This window comes from Magnolia sinica, chromosome 3, assembly GCF_029962835.1.
Source record: "Magnolia sinica isolate HGM2019 chromosome 3, MsV1, whole genome shotgun sequence".
Lineage (NCBI taxonomy): Eukaryota > Viridiplantae > Streptophyta > Magnoliopsida > Magnoliales > Magnoliaceae > Magnolia > Magnolia sinica.
The window spans coordinates 30,168,101-30,187,759 of NC_080575.1; the positions used below are offsets into that span (position 1 = coordinate 30,168,101).

At 40.6% G+C, this 19,659-nt stretch overlaps 1 protein-coding gene across 1 annotated transcript in view; it reads left to right on the forward strand.

Moving 5' to 3' along the window:
* The window catches only part of LOC131239768 (uncharacterized), a 226,098-nt gene that overhangs the window by 68,612 nt on the left and 137,827 nt on the right, over positions 1-19,659 (forward strand). Inside the window, exons 18-22 of the mRNA XM_058237630.1 lie at positions 8,829-8,949; positions 9,027-9,242; positions 9,379-9,606; positions 9,763-9,872; positions 10,027-10,123. Of these exons, the coding sequence (XP_058093613.1) occupies positions 8,829-8,949; positions 9,027-9,242; positions 9,379-9,606; positions 9,763-9,872; positions 10,027-10,123 (772 nt within the window). The remainder of the gene's footprint in view (positions 1-8,828; positions 8,950-9,026; positions 9,243-9,378; positions 9,607-9,762; positions 9,873-10,026; positions 10,124-19,659) is intronic.

Below are 19,659 nucleotides of genomic sequence, written 5' to 3' on the forward strand. Positions count from 1 at the left end.
TTTCTGTCATTCTTGCAGGAACATGGTATTTTATCTAAGACGTCGTGTGCTCGCACACCTCAACAAAATGGTTTTGCAGAACGAAAGAATTGTCATCTTCTTGAAGTTACTTGCACCCTTCTGCTTGGTACGCATCTACCTAAACATTTTTGGGGTGATGCTCTTCTAACTGCTATTTTTTTTTATATTAATTGTATACCCTCACGTATCCTGTCTTATAAATCTTCATTTACTATATTGTATCCTCATGATAATCCATTTCCTCTACCACCTAAAGTTTTTGGTTACACATGCTTTGTTCAAATTTTGGATGGAAGTAATGATAAACTTAGCCCAAGGCAATTAAATGTGTCTTTCTAGGGTATACTCGGAGTCAGAAAGGGTATAAATGTTTTGACCCATTGACTCGTAAAAAATGTCTTTGTGGATATAACATTCTTTAAGGATATTTCTTTTTTCTCAGCTCTAGGCCGATCCCTCTGTGATCCTCTTGCGAGTAAGGGGGAGTATGACTCTTATCCTCTTCCTCTTTCCACTAGTGATCATGGGGAAACTCCTCTCCCCTCCATTCAGCATCGTATTGGTGATTTGGGTGAGCTTAAGCCTCTGTGGGTGTATCATCGTCGAGATAAATCTTCACATGCTCAGCCATCCACCCTCTTGCTCACTTTGGATGTTGGCTCAGGTGACTCTCCTACCTCGAGTTTAGATCTCCCCATTGCCTTGCGCAAAGAGTCACGATCTTGTACTCAACACCTCATTAGTAATTTTGTTTCATATGATCATCTTTCACTGTCTTTTCAGTCGTTTGTAGCTTCCCTTTCATCACAGACTATTCCTCGGTCTCTCTCATGCTCTTCAAAGTCCTGACTGGACGAAGGCGATGGAAGAAATGTCTGTTCTTGAGAAGAATCATACTTGAGAACTTGTGCCACTTCCTTTAGATAATAAACCTGTTGGATGTCGATGGGTTTATACGATCAAGTTTCTTCCAGATGGCTCCATTGATCGCTATAAAGCCCGTCTTGTTGCTAAGGGTTACACACAGATTCATGGTGTGGATTACTTCGAGACATTCTCTTCGGTGGCTAAGCTTAATTCGATTCGCGTTGTGGTCTCCTTGGCCGTTAATTTATCGTGGCTCTTGTTTCAACTTCATGTTAAGAATGCATTTCTCCATGGGAACCTTGCAGACGAAGTTTACATGCATCAACCTCCTGGCTTTGTTGCTTCTCACAACCTCGCGCTTGTATGTCGGTTGAAGAAGGCTCTTTATGGACTTAAACAATCCCCACGTGCATGGTTCGAAAAATTCAGTTGGGTTCTCTTAGAGTTTGGCTTTGTTCGTAGTCATGCCGATCATTCTCTCTTTATATGTTGTCGATCGACGGGCATCATGGTCCTCATTGTTTATGTGGATGATATTATTCTGTCTGGTAGTGATTCTGTTGGAATGAGGGAGGTCAAAGAATTTTTGAAGACTAAGTTTGAGATCAAGGATCTTAGTCCTCTTCGCTACTTCTTCGGAATTGAAGTTGGTCGCTCATCATCCAGATTGGTCTTGTTATAACGAAAATATGCGCTCGATCTTCTCATGGAGACCGGCATGTTAGGGTGCAAGCCTGCTACCACTCCCATGGATACTTAGCAGAAGCTTCGACTAGATGATGGTGCTTTCCTTACTTATCTCGGGATGTATTGACAACTTGTAGGCCGGCTTATTTACCTTACTATACTAGCCCAGATCTCTCATTTGCGGTGGGCGTTGTTAGCCAATTCATGTAAGCTCCCTATATTTTCCATCTCACGGTTGTCTACCGTATACTTTGGTATCTAAAATCAGTCCCGGGTCTTGGCCTTCGCTTTCAGTTGCATGGTCATCTTCATCTTTCTGACTATTCTGATGCTGATTGTGCAGGTAGTACTTATGATCGTCGCTCTATATCCGGCTTGTGTACCTTCTTAGGTGGCAATCTTGTAACATGGAAGAGAAAAAAGCAACCGGTTGTTGCCTAGTCCTCGACTGAAGCAGAATATCATGTTTTGGCTCATGCGATGTGTGTGCTTGTGTGACTTTGTAACCTTCTTGAATAACTTGGCTATCCTCCTTCGGATCCTATTCCTCTTCACTGTGACAACCAAGCGGTCATCTATATTGCTCGTAACCCGGTTTTCCACGAGCGAACCAAGCATATTGAGGTCGACTGTCACTTTATTCGGGAGAAAGTAGCTTCTAAGGAAATCGTCACTCCTTTTGTTCGATCTGGGGATCAACTTGCTGATGTTCTTACAAAGTCCTTGAGTCGAGATGCTCTTCATCGTGTTCGTGACAAGTTGGGCATGATCAACATCTATGCTCCAAATTGAGGGGAGTATAGAGAATGCTAGTGTATTGCGTATGTGGTTAGTAGCGGCCCTTTTAGTGTAAGAGTGCATGTGCACACTTTCCTTTCTCCTGCGGTGTACTATATGTTCTATTATAATAAAATATTGTGCATTAGGGCAAGCAAGCCTAACACAACATCTTTCCCTAACTCTCTTCCTCCTCTCTCAATCTTCTCCTTTCTTCACATTATTATCATCAAATCATTCTCTACTTGTATGTATATATATATGGGTTCTGCTAACGCCCCCACCATGGGGATGTTTGTAACACCCCCAAATCTTTTATTTGACGTGTGGGATGCGCAATCATCAATTCTAGCCGTCACCATTCTTTCATACAACAAGGGACAAATGGTGCAAAAATCACACCAATTAGATGATCATAAGCATCCGATCAATAACATGGAAAATGGACAATCAAGATTGCATGGAGAAACAAAATAAGTCCAATGATCATCATGAACCATCTATCCGATATATCCCACTATGTGTTGCTTTTGATTCCATAGTAGCACTTTGGTTTAATGATTCCAACAATGAGATCTATGGCTTGTTAAAAGTATATGGTTGGAACAAATTGGCCTAATTTATAGGGTTATGATCTTCCACTAGGCATGATTCTTTCACTATGGCTTGCTCCCAATGGTACTATTAAGTGAACTGTCCCATTTCGTTGGGCATCCCATGTGTCATTCAACAGCTCTGGGGACATTGCTAACAATCCCATGGAGGTGGGGATGTTAGCAAACTCGTATGTCTCTCTCTCTCTCTCTCTCTCTCTCTCTCTATTATGGCAATGGGCCTACGACCCATTTGGATTTGGTTATGGGCCTACGACCCACTTATTTCTCGGTCTTTTTAGTCTTTGGATATGCTGGTCATTCTACTTATTGTAGTAGGGGCAATTTTGTCATTTTTGCTTTTTTAACATTAAAATATAAAAGATAGAAGGGTAGGGACGGGTGATCCCAACCTTACTTTTTCCTCTCTCTCTTTCTCTCTCTCTCTCTCTCTCTCTCTCTCTCTCTCACTCTCTTCTTTTCTCTTTTCTTCTTCTTTATTTCATCTCTACACAATCCACATGGTATCAAAGCCCGATTAGAAGTGGTTTGAGCCTCCAAGTTGCTGGATCTAGCTTTGGGGATCTTTTAGAAACCTAGGGGATTGATCAGGTCTTGAGGGAAAACACGTTGCTATTCTTGTGTAGAAAACATGTTGTTTTCTACGTCCTTTGAGTAGAAGGAAATGCTCACAACAAGAAGTGTAGATGCCTTGTTGGATAATGAAGGCTTGCTGATTATTTTTTTTACAAGGTAATCTTTATAGTTGTTCGTTTATGTTGGTTGCATTTTGTAGATGCAGTTTTTTTTTTTTTTTTTTTTTTTTTTTAATTTATTTTTTATTATTGAAGATTGTTATCCTTAAAGTCGTGTGCAATGTGGGAATGCTTTTTTTTTTTTTTTTTGTGGATTAAAGTTAGTCTAGACCAGAAATCTCCGTATTATATGATTTTGGACTTGTAGTTATGTGTGGATCTTCCTCTAAGATCATCGTTCTTCTCTAGCATTGAATTAAGTTAATTGTGGAATGTCAATGGAACCCAAAAGTGTGGTTGGCAGTTCCTCATCTTTTGGGGAAATGTAGGCACCGTCCAACGCGTCAATTAGAGATCGGATTTTGGCCGGATATCCGACTATGTGCATCGAAGGATTCCTGGATGGGTGGCTGCCATCAAATTTTCAAGAGTATTCGGAAGAGCAGGAGCAATCATATTGAGAGACAGGTATACGACGTCCTATCGAGTGTTTGTGTTTGTGCGAATGAACTCTGAGGATGAACCAACCCGGGCAGTGAAGCTGCTAAATGGCGAACGTTTCGGAGGAAAGAAGTTGAAAGTGCAATAGGCTCGATATGGACTTGAGATGAGGAGGAAAGAACCAAAGTTGGGGAGGGCTCTGGTAGATAAGCAATCCAGGGGCCTTGTGAAGCCTACGGAAGAGAGACAACCTCACACCCCCAACGAAAACTTTAGAGCAACAATAAGAAGACCGGCTTCCTATCGGGAGGTTGTGGTGCTCAAGGAGCTTAGGTTGGGGCTGGGTATTGAGGCCAATGAGTAGGACGCAATGTTAGTCGGGACTAGAGAACAGGGCACAAAGGCAGCAGAGGCCGGTGTGAGCCTAATCTCCACCAAAGTATTGGATGGTGAGAAGGTTGTGAGACTGAGTCATGAAGCCATTTCTACATCTTGGCAATGGTTGCACTGATCGGTGGTGATATCCACTAGGAAAGGAGCCTCCATCAATCAACTGGTGCAATGGTTGGATGAGTGCTATAGACTTGCCCTAGAACAACATTTGATTAAGCCTATAGGTCTGAATGAGTTGTGGTTCTATCCAGTGCTTGAGGTGAATGGAAACCTCATATTCATGACGGAAACCCTGCACAAGGATGGACCCGTCACCTGAGTTTGGAGATGGGAAGGGTACTCATCTTTTTATGCTGGGGAATTGTGGTATTTGATCTAGGGGGTTACGTTGGAATTCCGGTTTTCCGACTTCTTTATGGCTATCGCCTCTTATTTGGGTGATGTCCTTGAGATCAAGACCTTGACAGAAAGTGGGGAAGAGCTCTGGGTGGTCAGGGCTCGAGTTCGAAGGAAGAAGGGCTTGGAGACTCCCTTTTCCATGGCGGTGATGGTCGGTGATAAATGGTTCTCACTGTGGGTGCAAAAGGAGTCAAATAGCTCTCCTCTGTTGCTGTGGGGGTGGCCTATGTTGATCTTGGGAGGAGTCTTCGTTGACACTAGATTCCCGTCGTGAGGGCGAGGTTGTAGCTTGTAAATGATGCTTCGTTGGAGTACCGAATTTGGGCGAGGAATTGTTGGTATTTTGGTTGGTTCAAAGGTGGTAGGTGGGTAGGGAAACAGACAGGAGGTGACGCATGGCGTTTCATGCTCCGTGGGAGCATCGGGCTATTCATCCTTCGTCCTAAGCCTTAACTCTAGAGTAGGTTTAGGGCGCGAGCTTGATTTGAATCGTTCGGGTTTCTTTGAGGCTATGCTCCGTGAGGTGGATCGGGACAAATGTCTTGAGGTGATGAACGCCATTGTCCCTCGTGAATTGAATTTGAATTTCTAACTTAGAATTGTTTTTGGGGATGACCCATGGTCGATAGAGAGAATCAAGGCGTTGAATTAACAGCTCATATCGATCACTCAAGCGGACATGGGTGAAGAGGCGCTGATGTTATTGTGATCCCCAACATGTGTGAATGGTTTTAACATCACATGTGCGGGTCATTTATCTCCGACATTAGTTCCTTTCCAAGCCACGTGCGACGTTTCACAAGTACTTTTGCTAGGTAGCGCGAGGGTTTTAGATAGCTTGAGGGAGAGATCTTTCACTCTCGCTTCCAAGCCCCAATCCCTGATGGAGGAGGGCATGCATCTCTGCAGCAGAGAATCTCCTAAAGACAAACCCCATGATAGGGTCAACGTCTCTTGATGGGGAAGGTTTCTGGCTCATCGATTTTAGCAGGGGGATAGATCTATTGTGATTGTTGGAGAGCCAGTTCATATAGGAAATATGGGCAGGGTCATGCAGATGGCTATTGTTTGTTTCAAAGACGTGCTCCTGAAGGCGCCACCGGTGGTCACTCCCCTTTTCATTGAGAAAGTGTGAGTTGAAGAATGTCGCGAGAAGGATAGCATCTCGGTGGTTAGTGATGAGGTTGTTGCTTGTTGCAAGAGGCCTATCACTCATGACCAATTTTGATGGGCCAAACATGTGATCTTCCAGTTGAAGAACTCTCCTAAGCACATGAGCGAGTTGATACGCCTGGAACGCTCCATCAACTATGATGTTGTGGCTAAGGTTAGTGGAGGCAAGAGGGCGAGATTGGGGAAAGGATGATCCATCATCTATAATTATTTTTGCTTGGAATGCTGACAAATGGAAAAAGGCAGAGTCTTTCTCTGGTTCTTTTTATGTGCCTGTTTGACTATGTGACCTGAAGTCAGGGTTTCGGGTTAGGATTTCGATGTACGGTCAGTCAGTTATGGGAGGAGTTAGATAAGGTCAGGCATAAATGGGGGTTCCCTTGGTGTGTTGGTTGCGATTTCAATGTCGTCTGGTTTTCCTATGAAAAGTCTCTAGGGGGAGGATCACTAACAACTTGGCTTGCTTTTCTGATTGGGTTAATCGACACCAACTAGGGGACCGGCCCTTGGAGGGAGCTAGATTCACCTAGTTAAACGAGCATGAACAAGTTTCTATGTTGCGTCTCGACAAATTTCTTCTCTCGACTGATTGGGTAGAGGAATTTCCTTTTGTCATTCAGCGTGGCTTCGAATCATCTACCAATTGTTCTTGAAATTCTGGATGAAAACTAGGGACCGAGGTCCTTTATATTCGAAGCGTCCGCATTGGATTTGTTAGAAGAAAATGGCTCCTTGTCGGAGGATGATAGGGAAAGGAGGAATGATCCATCCTTCAGATATGCACAAAAGGCTAAAGAAGAGGAAATCAAATGGAGGTAGAGGTCTACGGCCCTTTGGCTACGATAGGAAAACCCATTTCTTTCACGGTATTGCTAGTTCTCCAGCCTGTGCTAATAGAATCAGGAGTTTGTTAATCAATAGTTCTCATATTTCGGACAAGGATAGGATTTCAGGATCTATTATATCCTATTACAAGAAGCTCTTATCTGCTGAGAAATGGGGAAGAACGAGGTTGGACAATATTCAATTCAATGGGATTTTCGTCGAAGTAGCTTCGTCCCTTGAAATGCCCGTTCTTGAGGAGGAAGTTTGTGCAGCTTTACATTCGATGTGTGGATATAATGCCCCCAACCTTCATGGTTTCCCTATATTAGTTTTTCAGAAAATTTGGCATATCGTTGGTAAGGATGTCATGGATTATAAATCGGAGTTTTTCGAACGAGGCCGTTTGTCATCCGAGATGAGGGCTTCTTTCATAGTGTTATTTCCGAAGGTTGAAGGGGCTGAGCAACTAAAATATTTCAGGCCAATCAGTCTCTTAGGAGCGCCTTATAAGATTCTGGCAAAGATTCTCTCCTCTACGTTTAAAGAGTTTATTCTTAAAGTTATCTTGGACAGTTAGGTGGCCTTTGTAACAGGAAGACGAATCTTGGACCGTGCTTGATAGCCCATGAATGTATCGACTCCAGATAGAGGGAGAAGAAGAGGGGGATATTGTGTAAACTTGATATGGAATAGGCTTACGATCATGTTGACTAGGATTTTTTGAACTGCATTCTCCTTAGACTGGGTTGCAGCAAAAAATGGAGGGGCTGGATAAGGTGTTGTGTCCAATCTCCTTTGTATTCGATTCTTATTAACGGGTCTCCAAGAGGATACTTCAAGTCCTTGAGAGGCCCGAGGCTGGGGGACCTGTTATCTCCATACTTGTTCGTAGTTGTAGGCGAAGTTCTTAGTGCAATGCTTCGTAGAGGTGCTTAGTTCAGGTTATTTCAAGGCTTCAAGGTGGCAAGAAATGGGCCCCAGATCACCCATCTTCAATATGCGAATGATAGGCTTCTTTTATGTGAGGCAGAGGCACATGCAGTTGATAATCTCCACAAGTTGACAGTATGTTTCGAGGCAGTTTCAGGTTTGAAGGTTAATGTTGATCTTCCGGCACTTGCTGCCATATTTGGGTGCAAAACTGGTCCTTTCAAACAACTTATCTTGGGCTGCTGCTATGAATTTGGAAACCACCGATTCACCTTTGGGATAAGGTGATTGAAAGAATCCAAAGGAAGCTTGCTTGTTGGAAGTGCTGCTACATGTCTCTAGGAGGTCGTTTAGGCCTCATCAACTTGGCTTTCTCTAATATATGCCCATTTATTTCTTGTCTTTATTCCAATGCCCGAAGACAATTCTTTCGAGACTTGAAAGGTTGAGATGTGAATTTCTTTGGAAAGGAGCTAATGAGGGGAAAATGTTTCATCTTCTCAAATGGGACGAGGTTTGCAGGCTGATTTAGGAAGGAGGGGCAGGAATCAAACTGGTGGGGGACATGAATGCCACGTTGTTGGGAAAATGGGTTTGGATGTTTGGAATTCAGGAAGGGAATCTGTGGAGAGAAGTGGTGGCTGCCAAGTATGTCACGCAAGAGTGTGGTTGGTTCGTGAAATTTTCCTCTCTATACTGGGCCTCCGCAATCTGGAAGGCGGTTGCATCCATGTAGCATATTGTTCATTGGGGTTTGTGTTTTGCTCTCGGAAAGGGGCTTTACATTCGTTTCTGGGTTGAACTTTTTTTTGTCCATATTGATTGGTTAAGTTAGCGCAATGTCTTTTGGCAGTTACTCAAATGTAACGTCTTAATCTTTCCTTAAATAATTCTTCTCAAATTTGTAGGTGCTAGAAACTACAGTACACTGCACACTGTTATTTATCAGTTGATCTTGGTCTTTCAGCTTTTCACTGGATATTGATTTTGATGCTCCAAAACTGATGGTTCCCATGAAGACATCTGCATCCACCACTTGCCATGGCTATTTTCTTCTAGACTTTGGTCATTTCACATTGCGTACCAAGGTAAGTTGCTTCACTTTGCCTTGTATCTAATATATGTGTTTTCAATTATTGGCTTAAATGCGAAGAGATAATTGCAGGATGGTCAACATGATGAACAAAGACAGTGTTTATATTCTCGTTTTTATATATCTGGGAGAGACTTGGCTGCTTTTTTTACTGATGCTGGTCCTGACAATGGGAAGAACACTGCACTCCCTTCAATTTTCAATGGTCAACCCACTATGCCGATCTCAGATGGTGATAATTTCTATTCACTAATTGATAGGTGTGGCATGTCGGTCATTGTTGACCAGGTATGTTTGTCATCACCAGTTACACTAGTTCTGTCAAATGGTACTGAATAGTACCGACTTATCATGTACTAATTGTGGTCTGATATTCCAAAACTGTCTTGTGCTCATTTTATCTGTTGAACTGTGTTGTTTGAAGATCAAAGTGCCTCATCCGAGCTACCCATCAACACGTGTTTCTGTTCAAATTCCTAATCTTGGCATTCACTTTTCACCCGAAAGATATAGAAGAATTATGGATTTGCTGGCTATACTATATAGCACAGTGGAAAGTGGCAATCAGACCGCTAACACAGATCTTCAAACTGGAATCATGTCTTGGCATCCTGCAGATCTTGCAACCAGTGCTAGAATTCTTGTATGGAGGGTATGTATTTATGTTATATTGCTTAAAACAAAGAATTGGTCTAACTTCATTTCAGACATAATTTTTAGTATTTTTATTTATTTATTTATTTATTTTTTGTTTGTTTGTTTTTTGTTTGTTTGTTTGTTTGTTTGTTTTTTTTTTTTTCGGGTGTAGGGACTTGGCAATTCTATTGCAGAATGGCAGCCTTGTTTTCTTGTGCTATCTGGGTTGTATCTTTATGTTTTGGAATCTGAAGTATCTCAAAGCTATCACCGATGTTTGGGGTATGTTTTTCTTGTCTATTTTTTATCTCTATAGAATATTTGTCATTATTGTTAGTTGTCCATTTTGTTATTTTCATTGTAACTTCTTGATAGTGTAGAATTATCTTTAGACATGCTTTAGGGATCTTAATTTAGATTGACATTATTATGGCAGCATGGCTGGTCGTCAAGTAATCGAAGTTTCTCCAGCAAGTGTTGGTGGGTCACTGTTTTCTATCGCCATGTGTTTCAGGGGTGTGGATATTCAGAAGGTAAACAATGTTGGTAATCTTGGCTACCTTAAAGTAGAGAGGGAGGGAGGGCATATCACATACTGGTGTTGCATCTGGAGTGGCACATACAACCCTATCTTCGGGGCTGTTTCAGTCAATTGTATGGGGCACCCCTGCACTATCATTCATATCATCAGCTGTTGCTTGATTTCGAAGGTGTGGCCCACTACTCAAGTGGATCAGCCTTATTTTCGCCCCCAGGTGATCTTCATTGCATGGTCAACCTTTTGAACTGGAAAGGCAGGGTTGTGTGCAGTAGTTCACATACAGTGCCTCTATGTGACAATTTCTCACACACACGTGTGCCTCTCTCTCTATGTATGTATGTACATATGCACATACGTATGTACGTGACTATTTCTCATACACACGTGTGTGTCTCTCTCTCTATGTATCAAGCAAGCAACATTCATTTTGGTCGTAAAGGCTGTTCTAGGTCTGCCAGTTGCTCCCCCAAAAGTACCCATCCATCAGCTGTAGATGTATTTATGTATTGGTAACGTGACCACGACAATTGTGGTGGTAAGGCGTTGTTCTAGGCCCAGGTGTTAGATACGGCATCCAACCCATCCATCAGTTTCATATTTAGGAATATGCATATTTTCAGGAGATGCTAAAATACACATCCGCATTTTTATGAATAAAAAAATTTGCAAAAAGATGCATGCATAATAAGTTTCTATTTAATGGGGGGCTTAAAAGCATGTGTTGTTATAAGAAATCAGTCCAAGCACCCCATCAATCCTGTCTATCCATCCAAACATCCATCAGTACTACGTGAAATCAATAACACATGATATTTTGTCGATAACTGAAAAGGAGAAGAAAGAATGTGGTCTCAATGTTTCCCATGTTGCGTTGAAGATAATATTGTTGATAATTTCATAACTGCATACAACCATGTGCCCATAAAAAAATTGAAATGGAATTTTTTTAATAAATAGATTTTTTTTGTGATATTGATATATTGGCAATATTATTGAAATATTGCCACTAAACTGGCGATACAAGTGACTTGGAATTTAGACAGTCGAAAATATGGCGATACATTGGAGATATTGATACATTGGTGATACAGGCGACACCTAGAATTTACACAATAAAAAATATTTGTGATACATTGGCGGTATCGATACATTGGTGATACATTGCTGATACCTGGAGTTTTTGATATGGTATTGGTATTTCTACCAGTGTTATTGGTATCGCTGAGCTAGAGATAGAGATAATATTGGGGATACTCTGAACAATGGTTGGGAGAGCTCAAAAATCTGGTCAAGTTAACCATCATGTGGGCCACACTATAAAAAATAATGGAAAACACTTGAAACCTTCAAATTGATGTGGTGGGGCCCGCCTAATTGTTGGATTGGGCTTTGGAGTGTCCCATCATCATGGTTGGGCACATGTGTTGCTTGTGTTAGATGACATTTACACACTACAGTGGACCCTAAACAATTGGAAGCAATGGAACGACTCCTTAATACAAATTCAAGTAATGGGTTCATCTAATAACCCATCATCATTGTTGGGCAAATTTGATGCATGGTTTGGGTAGCAAACATGAACCATGGTGGGCCCCAAACACAATCTAGGTCTTTTGCGTAGTTGGCATTCTTGATAGACGATTTATGGAAGGCCATCCCCAACTCTTTTGAAACAGGCAATATTAGGACCCAAGTTTAGTCGGATGAAACAGTGTGAATTGAACTAGTTATTCAACTATTAGTTATGTTTAATAACTGGATTAATGTGACAGGTGCCATGAAGAATTGGTTGAAGCTAGCTAGTTAAGGTAAGTCCAAGTTCTCTCGAGAACTGGACACATCTCTCTAATTCGGTGGACATCAAACATCGAGTAAAAAACATCATATTCATTAGGTAGAGTAAAAAGGGTTTCAAAACAAATTCCTACAAACAAAGTCTCAAGTGACTTGGGAATCATCGTTTTTTTGTTGGTGCATTAACGGGCATGGTGGATGGGGTTTCTATAGGCAAAGCAGATCACTATAGATGCTTTATGCTTTTTCATTCCTTTCACCTTGTTGGGATTAGTAGGAGTTGTCGTAGGCTTTTGCTCTTAGTTATTCTTCTTCTCTTTGTTGTGTGGAAATTGGTTGAAATTTTCTATGAAAATTTAGGGATTTTTAAAGAAGACATCAATACACACTTAGAAATCAAAACATCACAAAATATAAGTGCACATAATAGGCTTCCTTTGGATAGTGTCCTAATCTATGTGCTGTCCAACTGAATTGATGCAAGTATATTCAAAGTTAATTCATTTAGTTTACAAATGTAAGAAGACATGTATGGAAACCCAAGCAATATATATGAAAGCAAAAGAAGTTGAAAACTAGAGATATACTTGTGAATGATGGGTGTGGCTGTGGTTTAGACCCGCATAGAGCTCACATACATTAGGAGTGGAATTTTGAAAATAAAAAACTTTGAAATGAGGGCCAATTGACCGTTGATCAAAGTGGAATTTTGAAAAAAATGTTATTTATTTATTTTTTTAAAATTTTATTTTTATTTTAATTAAGAATTTTTTTTTTTTTTTTGAGAAATCCCCAAATTACCAGGAATCACTAGATCATGTTACATACATGTTTCATTTCATGTTTAGACACTAAGATTGCATCCAATTTTGCAAAATTTAGGGAAATTTTGAATTTATCTCAATTTTTCACAAATTGGCCATTCTTTCCTGAAATCCCAAAATTAGAGTGTAAGTGATGGTGATTTCATCAAACACTCCTAAATACTTTGAAATGGGGCCCAATTGACAGCTGATCGAAGTGGAATTTTGATTTGTTTTTTTTTTTTAAAAAATTTTTTAATTAGTTTTTAGTGTGTGTGTGTGTGTGTGTGTGTGTGTGTGTGTGTGTGTATTGAAATTCTCCAAATTACTGAGAATCACTAGATAATGTTACATACATGTTTGATTTCGTGTTTGGACAGTAAGATTGCAATTGTTTTGAGAGAAATTGAAGAAATTTTCAGTTTTACTTCAATTTATCGCAAATCGGCCAATCTTCCCCAAATCTCAAAACCGTAGCTCCAAATCCATGATTATTCATACTTAACATGAAGGACCATGGATTTCGAACCATTTGACACTGATTTCATACAATTTTACAATAATAATAATAATAATGATAATAATAATAATAATAATAATAATAATTATTATTATTATTATTATTAAAAAGAGGACCAAAATTCAAAAATGCTCACCAGATAAAAAATGGTCCGCAATGGGCTTGGATCTCGACTCTGACGATAAATTTGTGTTTTTCTTCGAAGGGATTTAAGAGGAAGGGTCGAATCCGCAATAGATTTAGTTAGAAATGGGAGAAAAAGCCTCTTTTAAGCCCAAAATGAAGTTAGGCCCATCTCCCAAACCCATTCCTCTTTTCGTCTTTCTAATCTCACATACAAAGAGAGAGAGAGAGAGAGAGAGAGAGAGAGAGAGAGAGAGAGAGAGAGAGAGAGAGAGAGAGAGAGAATACGAAGATAATCAATATATTTAATGAAAATAAAAGGAGCATATTAAAGTAAGAAAATTTTGGACTTGGATCTGAACGTGCCTTGATGCGATTTTTTCCATGTAACTTGGAGATCTATTTGATGATGCTCTAATACCACCATATGTCGGCCAGGATGGGTGGGCCCGTAGGATTTGATGGTGTATGTGATCTTAAGACCTTTGCAAAAGTCGAAGAAAGATGATGAATGGCTAGAGGTCCGCCTAACTACTGTGGGAGCAAAGTGAATCTTAGCACCCCCTTTTCGAAAATTGAAGATTGATGGTGAACAGCTAGAGGTCCGCCTAACCACTAAGGGGGCAAAGTGAATCTTAGCACCCTTTTGATTCTATGGTTGAGAGAGAGGGCCCCTGGATTACGATCAATGACTTGAATCATCTATAGGATGGGCTTGATGGACAATGGGTAAATAATCTCTCCTTATTTTCTCTCTGGAGTTTTATCATTTTGAGAATGAGTGAGTGTAAGGGATCCCTCTCCTTTTTATAAGAGAGGAGTTTAGAGAGCTTGAATGAGGTAGGGCATTATCCCGTCTCATCTGAGTTCTCACTGTTTCTCTCTTCCCAATCGTATTTTGAATTTTAATTATAATTTTGAAGTGAAAACTCAATTTCAAATCTCCGAGAGAATACAGAAAGGTGGAATCAAAGGGAAACTCGTGTTAGACCCACCCACTTGTTGTTGTCCCATTTCTAGCATTAGCTCTAAACCAGTTATTGAATCTTTCTCTTTATCAAACAAATGCTCCTCTGTCTTAAAAAATTCTGCTATTTCTCTACTTTCAAATTCCCCAAATGATAGCATTTGGCATCATCTTTCAAATGATATTAACTCAAGGGTGAAATAGACCTTCATCCTGCAATGGAATCCCATATGATCCATTGTGGGAGCCCTTGCAACCTTATAGTGAAGGAAAAGGTGGTTAATTGACTCTCCATTCTCCTGTTGTATGCGCAAATGTTTGGGATCACGATATTTCTTTTCTTGAGGTTCTCAATTGTGAGAACTTTTATTAGACATGAAAACCACATAAGGGCTTGGACCACATGCAAGATTAGAGACCTTCATGCCTTGGTGAGTGGAAGGAGGCCTATCACTTGTCGGCATTGCTTGTAAGAAAGTCTTAGTTGAAAACTTGCCATTCTTTGGCTATGTTAACTCTTTCCAATCTTCTGATGATGGGGCAAATTTCTTCTTCCATAGATTTCTAAGTTCTTATCTCATTCTCATTATTATTCTTGTGGAGCTACACATTCTGAACCACAGAACCCCCATTACATTCATTACAATTCCCATCTTGATTGGTAGAGAGAGAAAATAGGGAGTGAAATGAGTCTGCTAATGGTTGACTCGTTGAGCTAAACATCGTGCCATAGTCTTAACCCTTTTGTCTTGACCAACAATGAATCAAATTTTGTTTTGAAGAATGCTACCCACCTTATAAGTGAGATTTGTTACTATGTTGATTGGACCTTCTAACCAAAGTACCATATGCTTTCAAAGGTATCATCCCACATACCATATTTCAACTTCCAAGAACTACCATTGGTTGGGCGCATATACCCCTTAATGGGCGTGGAAGCAACCTTTGGCAAAATCAAATCGCAATAGAGAAAGAAAAAAGAACACAAAGATTTTACACGGAAAACTCTTGCGTGAAAAAAACCACTGCACAAAGCGACGATCAATCCACTATAATCAAATGAATATAAGAGATGGAAGCCCTAGCTATCCTCTTCAATCCCTGGTGAATTCGTGCTAGCCTCTAGAACGTCTCTAGCATTACCCTAATTGCATCTACGGACGTACTTATATACTACCGTGCAAAATTAGGAAACAAAACCCGCACTTACCCAAAAACTTACGCGCCTATTCGGTCGACCCAATTGGACCTTCGGTTGACTGATAACTTCATAGACCTTCGGTTGACTGATAAATTCATAGAGAGCTTCAGTTGACCCGACCGGACCTTCGGTTGACTGAACACATCAAGACGTGCAACGGTTGACCAAAACATACCTTGATTGAATCGAAAAAGAAAGTCACACCATATTAAAGGCACTCGATCAACAATCTCCATCGTGGCTTTAATCCTCTAGCTCCACTGCTCCAAGTTGCTATCACCATCTCTAATAATCTTCATAGTAACCTCGTGATCGCTTCTCGTGCACAATCCATCTTCATTTCTTCTTTGCGAAGACGAAAAAAGTCGAGTAAAACTTCAACTTCTCTGCAAGAACAACCTTCACAAGTCCGACAGATTCTCGTTGGTGTGAATCTTCTTAAGAGTGACATTGCCTTCCTCTAGCATCTATCGGATAAAATGATGACGAACATAAATGTGTTTAGGAATGATACACCGAGTTCTCTAAATTGATAGCGCTCTCGTTGTCACAATGCATAGGCATGACAACTTCCTTGAATGCTTCCATCATTGCCATGTATTTAAGCATCAGTTGTGGAAAGTGCCACCACAGACTGAAGCTTCAACATCCAACTAATAGCTCCACTTGCTAACACAAACTAGTAACCGGAAGTTGATCTTCTATTATCCACATTCCCTGCATAATCCGCATCCACAACCTACAAATTTTCCATCAGAATTTTTGAATGTCAAGATGTTGTCCGTCGTACCTCGTATGTAATGAAGTAACTATTTCACTGCTTCCTAATGTTGCTTGCCAAGGTTTGACATACACCTTCTCACAACATCAACTGTATGTGAAATATCCAGTCTGCGAGCCACACTTGAGTAGGGCCCACGAGGCATATACTGCTTTTCTTCATCTGACGTAGGACATTGCTTCGAAGAAAGTTGAAAGTGAGCAGCGTAGGGCGTGCTAACCGGTTTAGCCTTTTCCAGTCGAAACTTTATAAAGATCTTCTCAAGATACTCCTCATGAGACAACCATAGCCTACTCCTTTCCCTATCTCTGTGTATATCAATGCCGAGAATCCTCGTTGCAGCCTCTAGATCTTTCATCTCAAATGTCTTGGACAACTGAGCCTTCAATACGTTGATTTCAGACATGCTATAGCTAGTGATACACATATCATCAACATACAACGTCAGAATAATGAATTCTCTGTCACTCAGTGATATAAAATAAACATAATGTTCGAATGCACTTCTGATAAACCATTGACTCAATATGAAAGAATTAAATTTCTTGTACCACTGCCTAGGTGACTGTTTCAGGCTGTACAACAGCCTCTTTAACCTCCAAACCATATTCTCCTTTCCCTGCACGTCGAACCCTTCAGGTTGCTTCGTGTAGATCTGTTCTACTAGTTCCTTATGTAGAAATGCAGTCTTCATATCTAAATATTCCAATTCCAGATTGTAATGGGTAACTAACACCAATACAAATATGATAAATACCTGCTTTACCACTGGAATGAAAATCTCGTTAAAGTCGACACCCTCCTCCTGAGCATAATCCTTCGCTACCAATCTGGCCTTGCACCTATCCAGTTTCTTCTGCTAAAACCACTTGCACTCAATCACTTTACGCCCAATGGGCAACTCCATCAGCTCACACGTTTCATTCTTGTATAGAGAGTCCATCTCATCATGTGTCGCTACCATCCACTTCTTTGCATCTCTATCTTATAAAGCTACTTGAAAAGTAGACGAATCCTCCTCATATGTAATGAGAGCAAACACAACGTTTGAGTCATCCTTGTATTTCACCGGTAACCTACGATCCCTTGTTGGATTTCTCTGATAGGTGGTGCTCCACCTCTTCCTATACCTTTATCTATAGCTCGGCTTCTTCAAATGCTTCACCTTTGTCTGTTTCAACATCAATAATCGATTTTTCCGTTTCCTTGTGCTCATCCTTCCAGAATAAGAAACCTTCATCAAACTTGACGTCCTGGCAAAATATGTTTTTCCGTGAAACCCGGTCACACTATCTGTAACCTTTCACCCCATCACCATAGATGACAAAAGTATACTTCTTAGCCCTTTGGTTTAGTTTATCTCTGTCAACTAATGGTACATGAGAGCAAGCATTATAATCAAATATCCGTAGCCCCGAGTAATCAACTACTTGACCACTCCATACTTCGTCTGGAATTTTACAATCGATAGCTATAGAGGGAGATCGATTCACTAAATAGCAAACCATAGAGACGGCCTCAACCCATATCTCCTTGCCCAACCCATAATTATTCAACATACTCCATGCTCTTTTTAAAAGAGTCTGATTGATACGTTCAGCCACACCATTCTATTCTAGTGCGTGCCTCGCTATCCTCTCATTCTTAAAATATTAATTAAACTCCCTAGAAGTAAATTCTTTGCCGTTGTCTGTCATCCGAATTTTCACCTTCCGCCTTGTCTGTTTTTCAACCATTGCCTTCCACATCTTAAAAGTGGTGAAAACATCAGATTTATGGCTTCATAAAATAAGCCCACACATTTTTAGAGAAATCGTCAATGAATGTAATAAAGAATTATAATCCTCCTCCAGAAACAACGGGTGGCGGCCCCCACGCATCCAAATGCACATAGTCAAGCTGATCTTTACTAACATACTTTTTAATTTTAAAGCTTAATCTTGATTGTTTCTCATATTTGGAATGCTCACAAATATCTGAATAAAAACTTTTCAAACTATAAATTAGCTGACGATTAAGAAGTACCTTCATATCGCGCTCGCTCATGTGCCCTAGGCACGCATGCCACAAACGTGCTGACGTGGACTCCGCTACAAATGTTGCAACTCCACTCGATATAGTATTCTCGATAAACTTGTAAAGATTTCTACTCCTATCCTATATGCTCTCATAATTGTGAATGCCTCTTTTGAAACTTTTATGATACCTTCATAACCGGCGAACTTGCACCCGAGTGCATTTAGAGCTCCCAGAGAAATCGGATTCTTTTTCAAATTTGGAACGTGCTTCACATTGGTTAGAGTACGCTCCACCTTATCAAACATCCTAACGTGAACCGAACCAATTTGGACAAATTTTCAGGCATAATCATTGCCCATAAGAACCTTGCCACTATTATACTCGATATATGTGGTGAACCAATTCCGATGAGGACATATATGGTACGAAGCGCCGTTTCCAAAATCTACTACTAATAGAAGCAACCGGTCTTGGACACTTACAACACGTCACCACCGCCTGATCCTTCATTAGATTTCGTTGAATTGGCTTCCTTCGGCGAATCATCTGATTTCTTCTCCGTTGGAGTTTTGGGATATGTACAATCCTTCTTCATATGGCCCATCCTCTGACAATTCCAATACTTCAACTTCCCTTTGCCTTTCGATTTGGATCTAGATTGCAACTTCCCCTTTTCTCGCTTAGACTGTTTGCCCCGAGGGAAAATGCGTCTGTAGAAGTACCTTCGCCTCCGCTCTTCCTTCTCAATTGCTGATGCTGAAGGGCTGAGATAATGGTCTTGACGTCCAAGGCATCCCTATCATAGTAAAGAGTATCAACCAGATATTTTATGACTTCGGAAGAGATGTCAACAAAATTTGGTATTTGTCTTCTTCATCGATCTTCACCTTCACGCTTGGCAACTTACAAACTAGTTTGTTAAAGACATTAATGTGCTCAGAGAGATCCAACCCTTCCGCCATCCTCATAGTGTAAAACTGTCTCTTCAGATATAGATGATTGGTGATCAATTTCGCCATGTAGACACTCTCCAACTTCGCCCATAAGCCCGCAATAGTCGTTTCATCAATGGCATTATAGAGGACTTCATTGGCCATACACAATTTGATTGTGCTTTCAACTTATCTGTCTCGAACTTCGCATTCGATCCCCTCAATGTCATGTTTCCAAATTCAATCTGATAACCCAACGTGCGCTCTGATACCACTGGTTGTGCGCAGATAACCTTATTAGGCGTGGAAGCAACCTCAGACAGAATCATACATGTAATAGAGAAAGAAAAATGAACAAGCAAACACAAAGAACACATATTTTACGTGG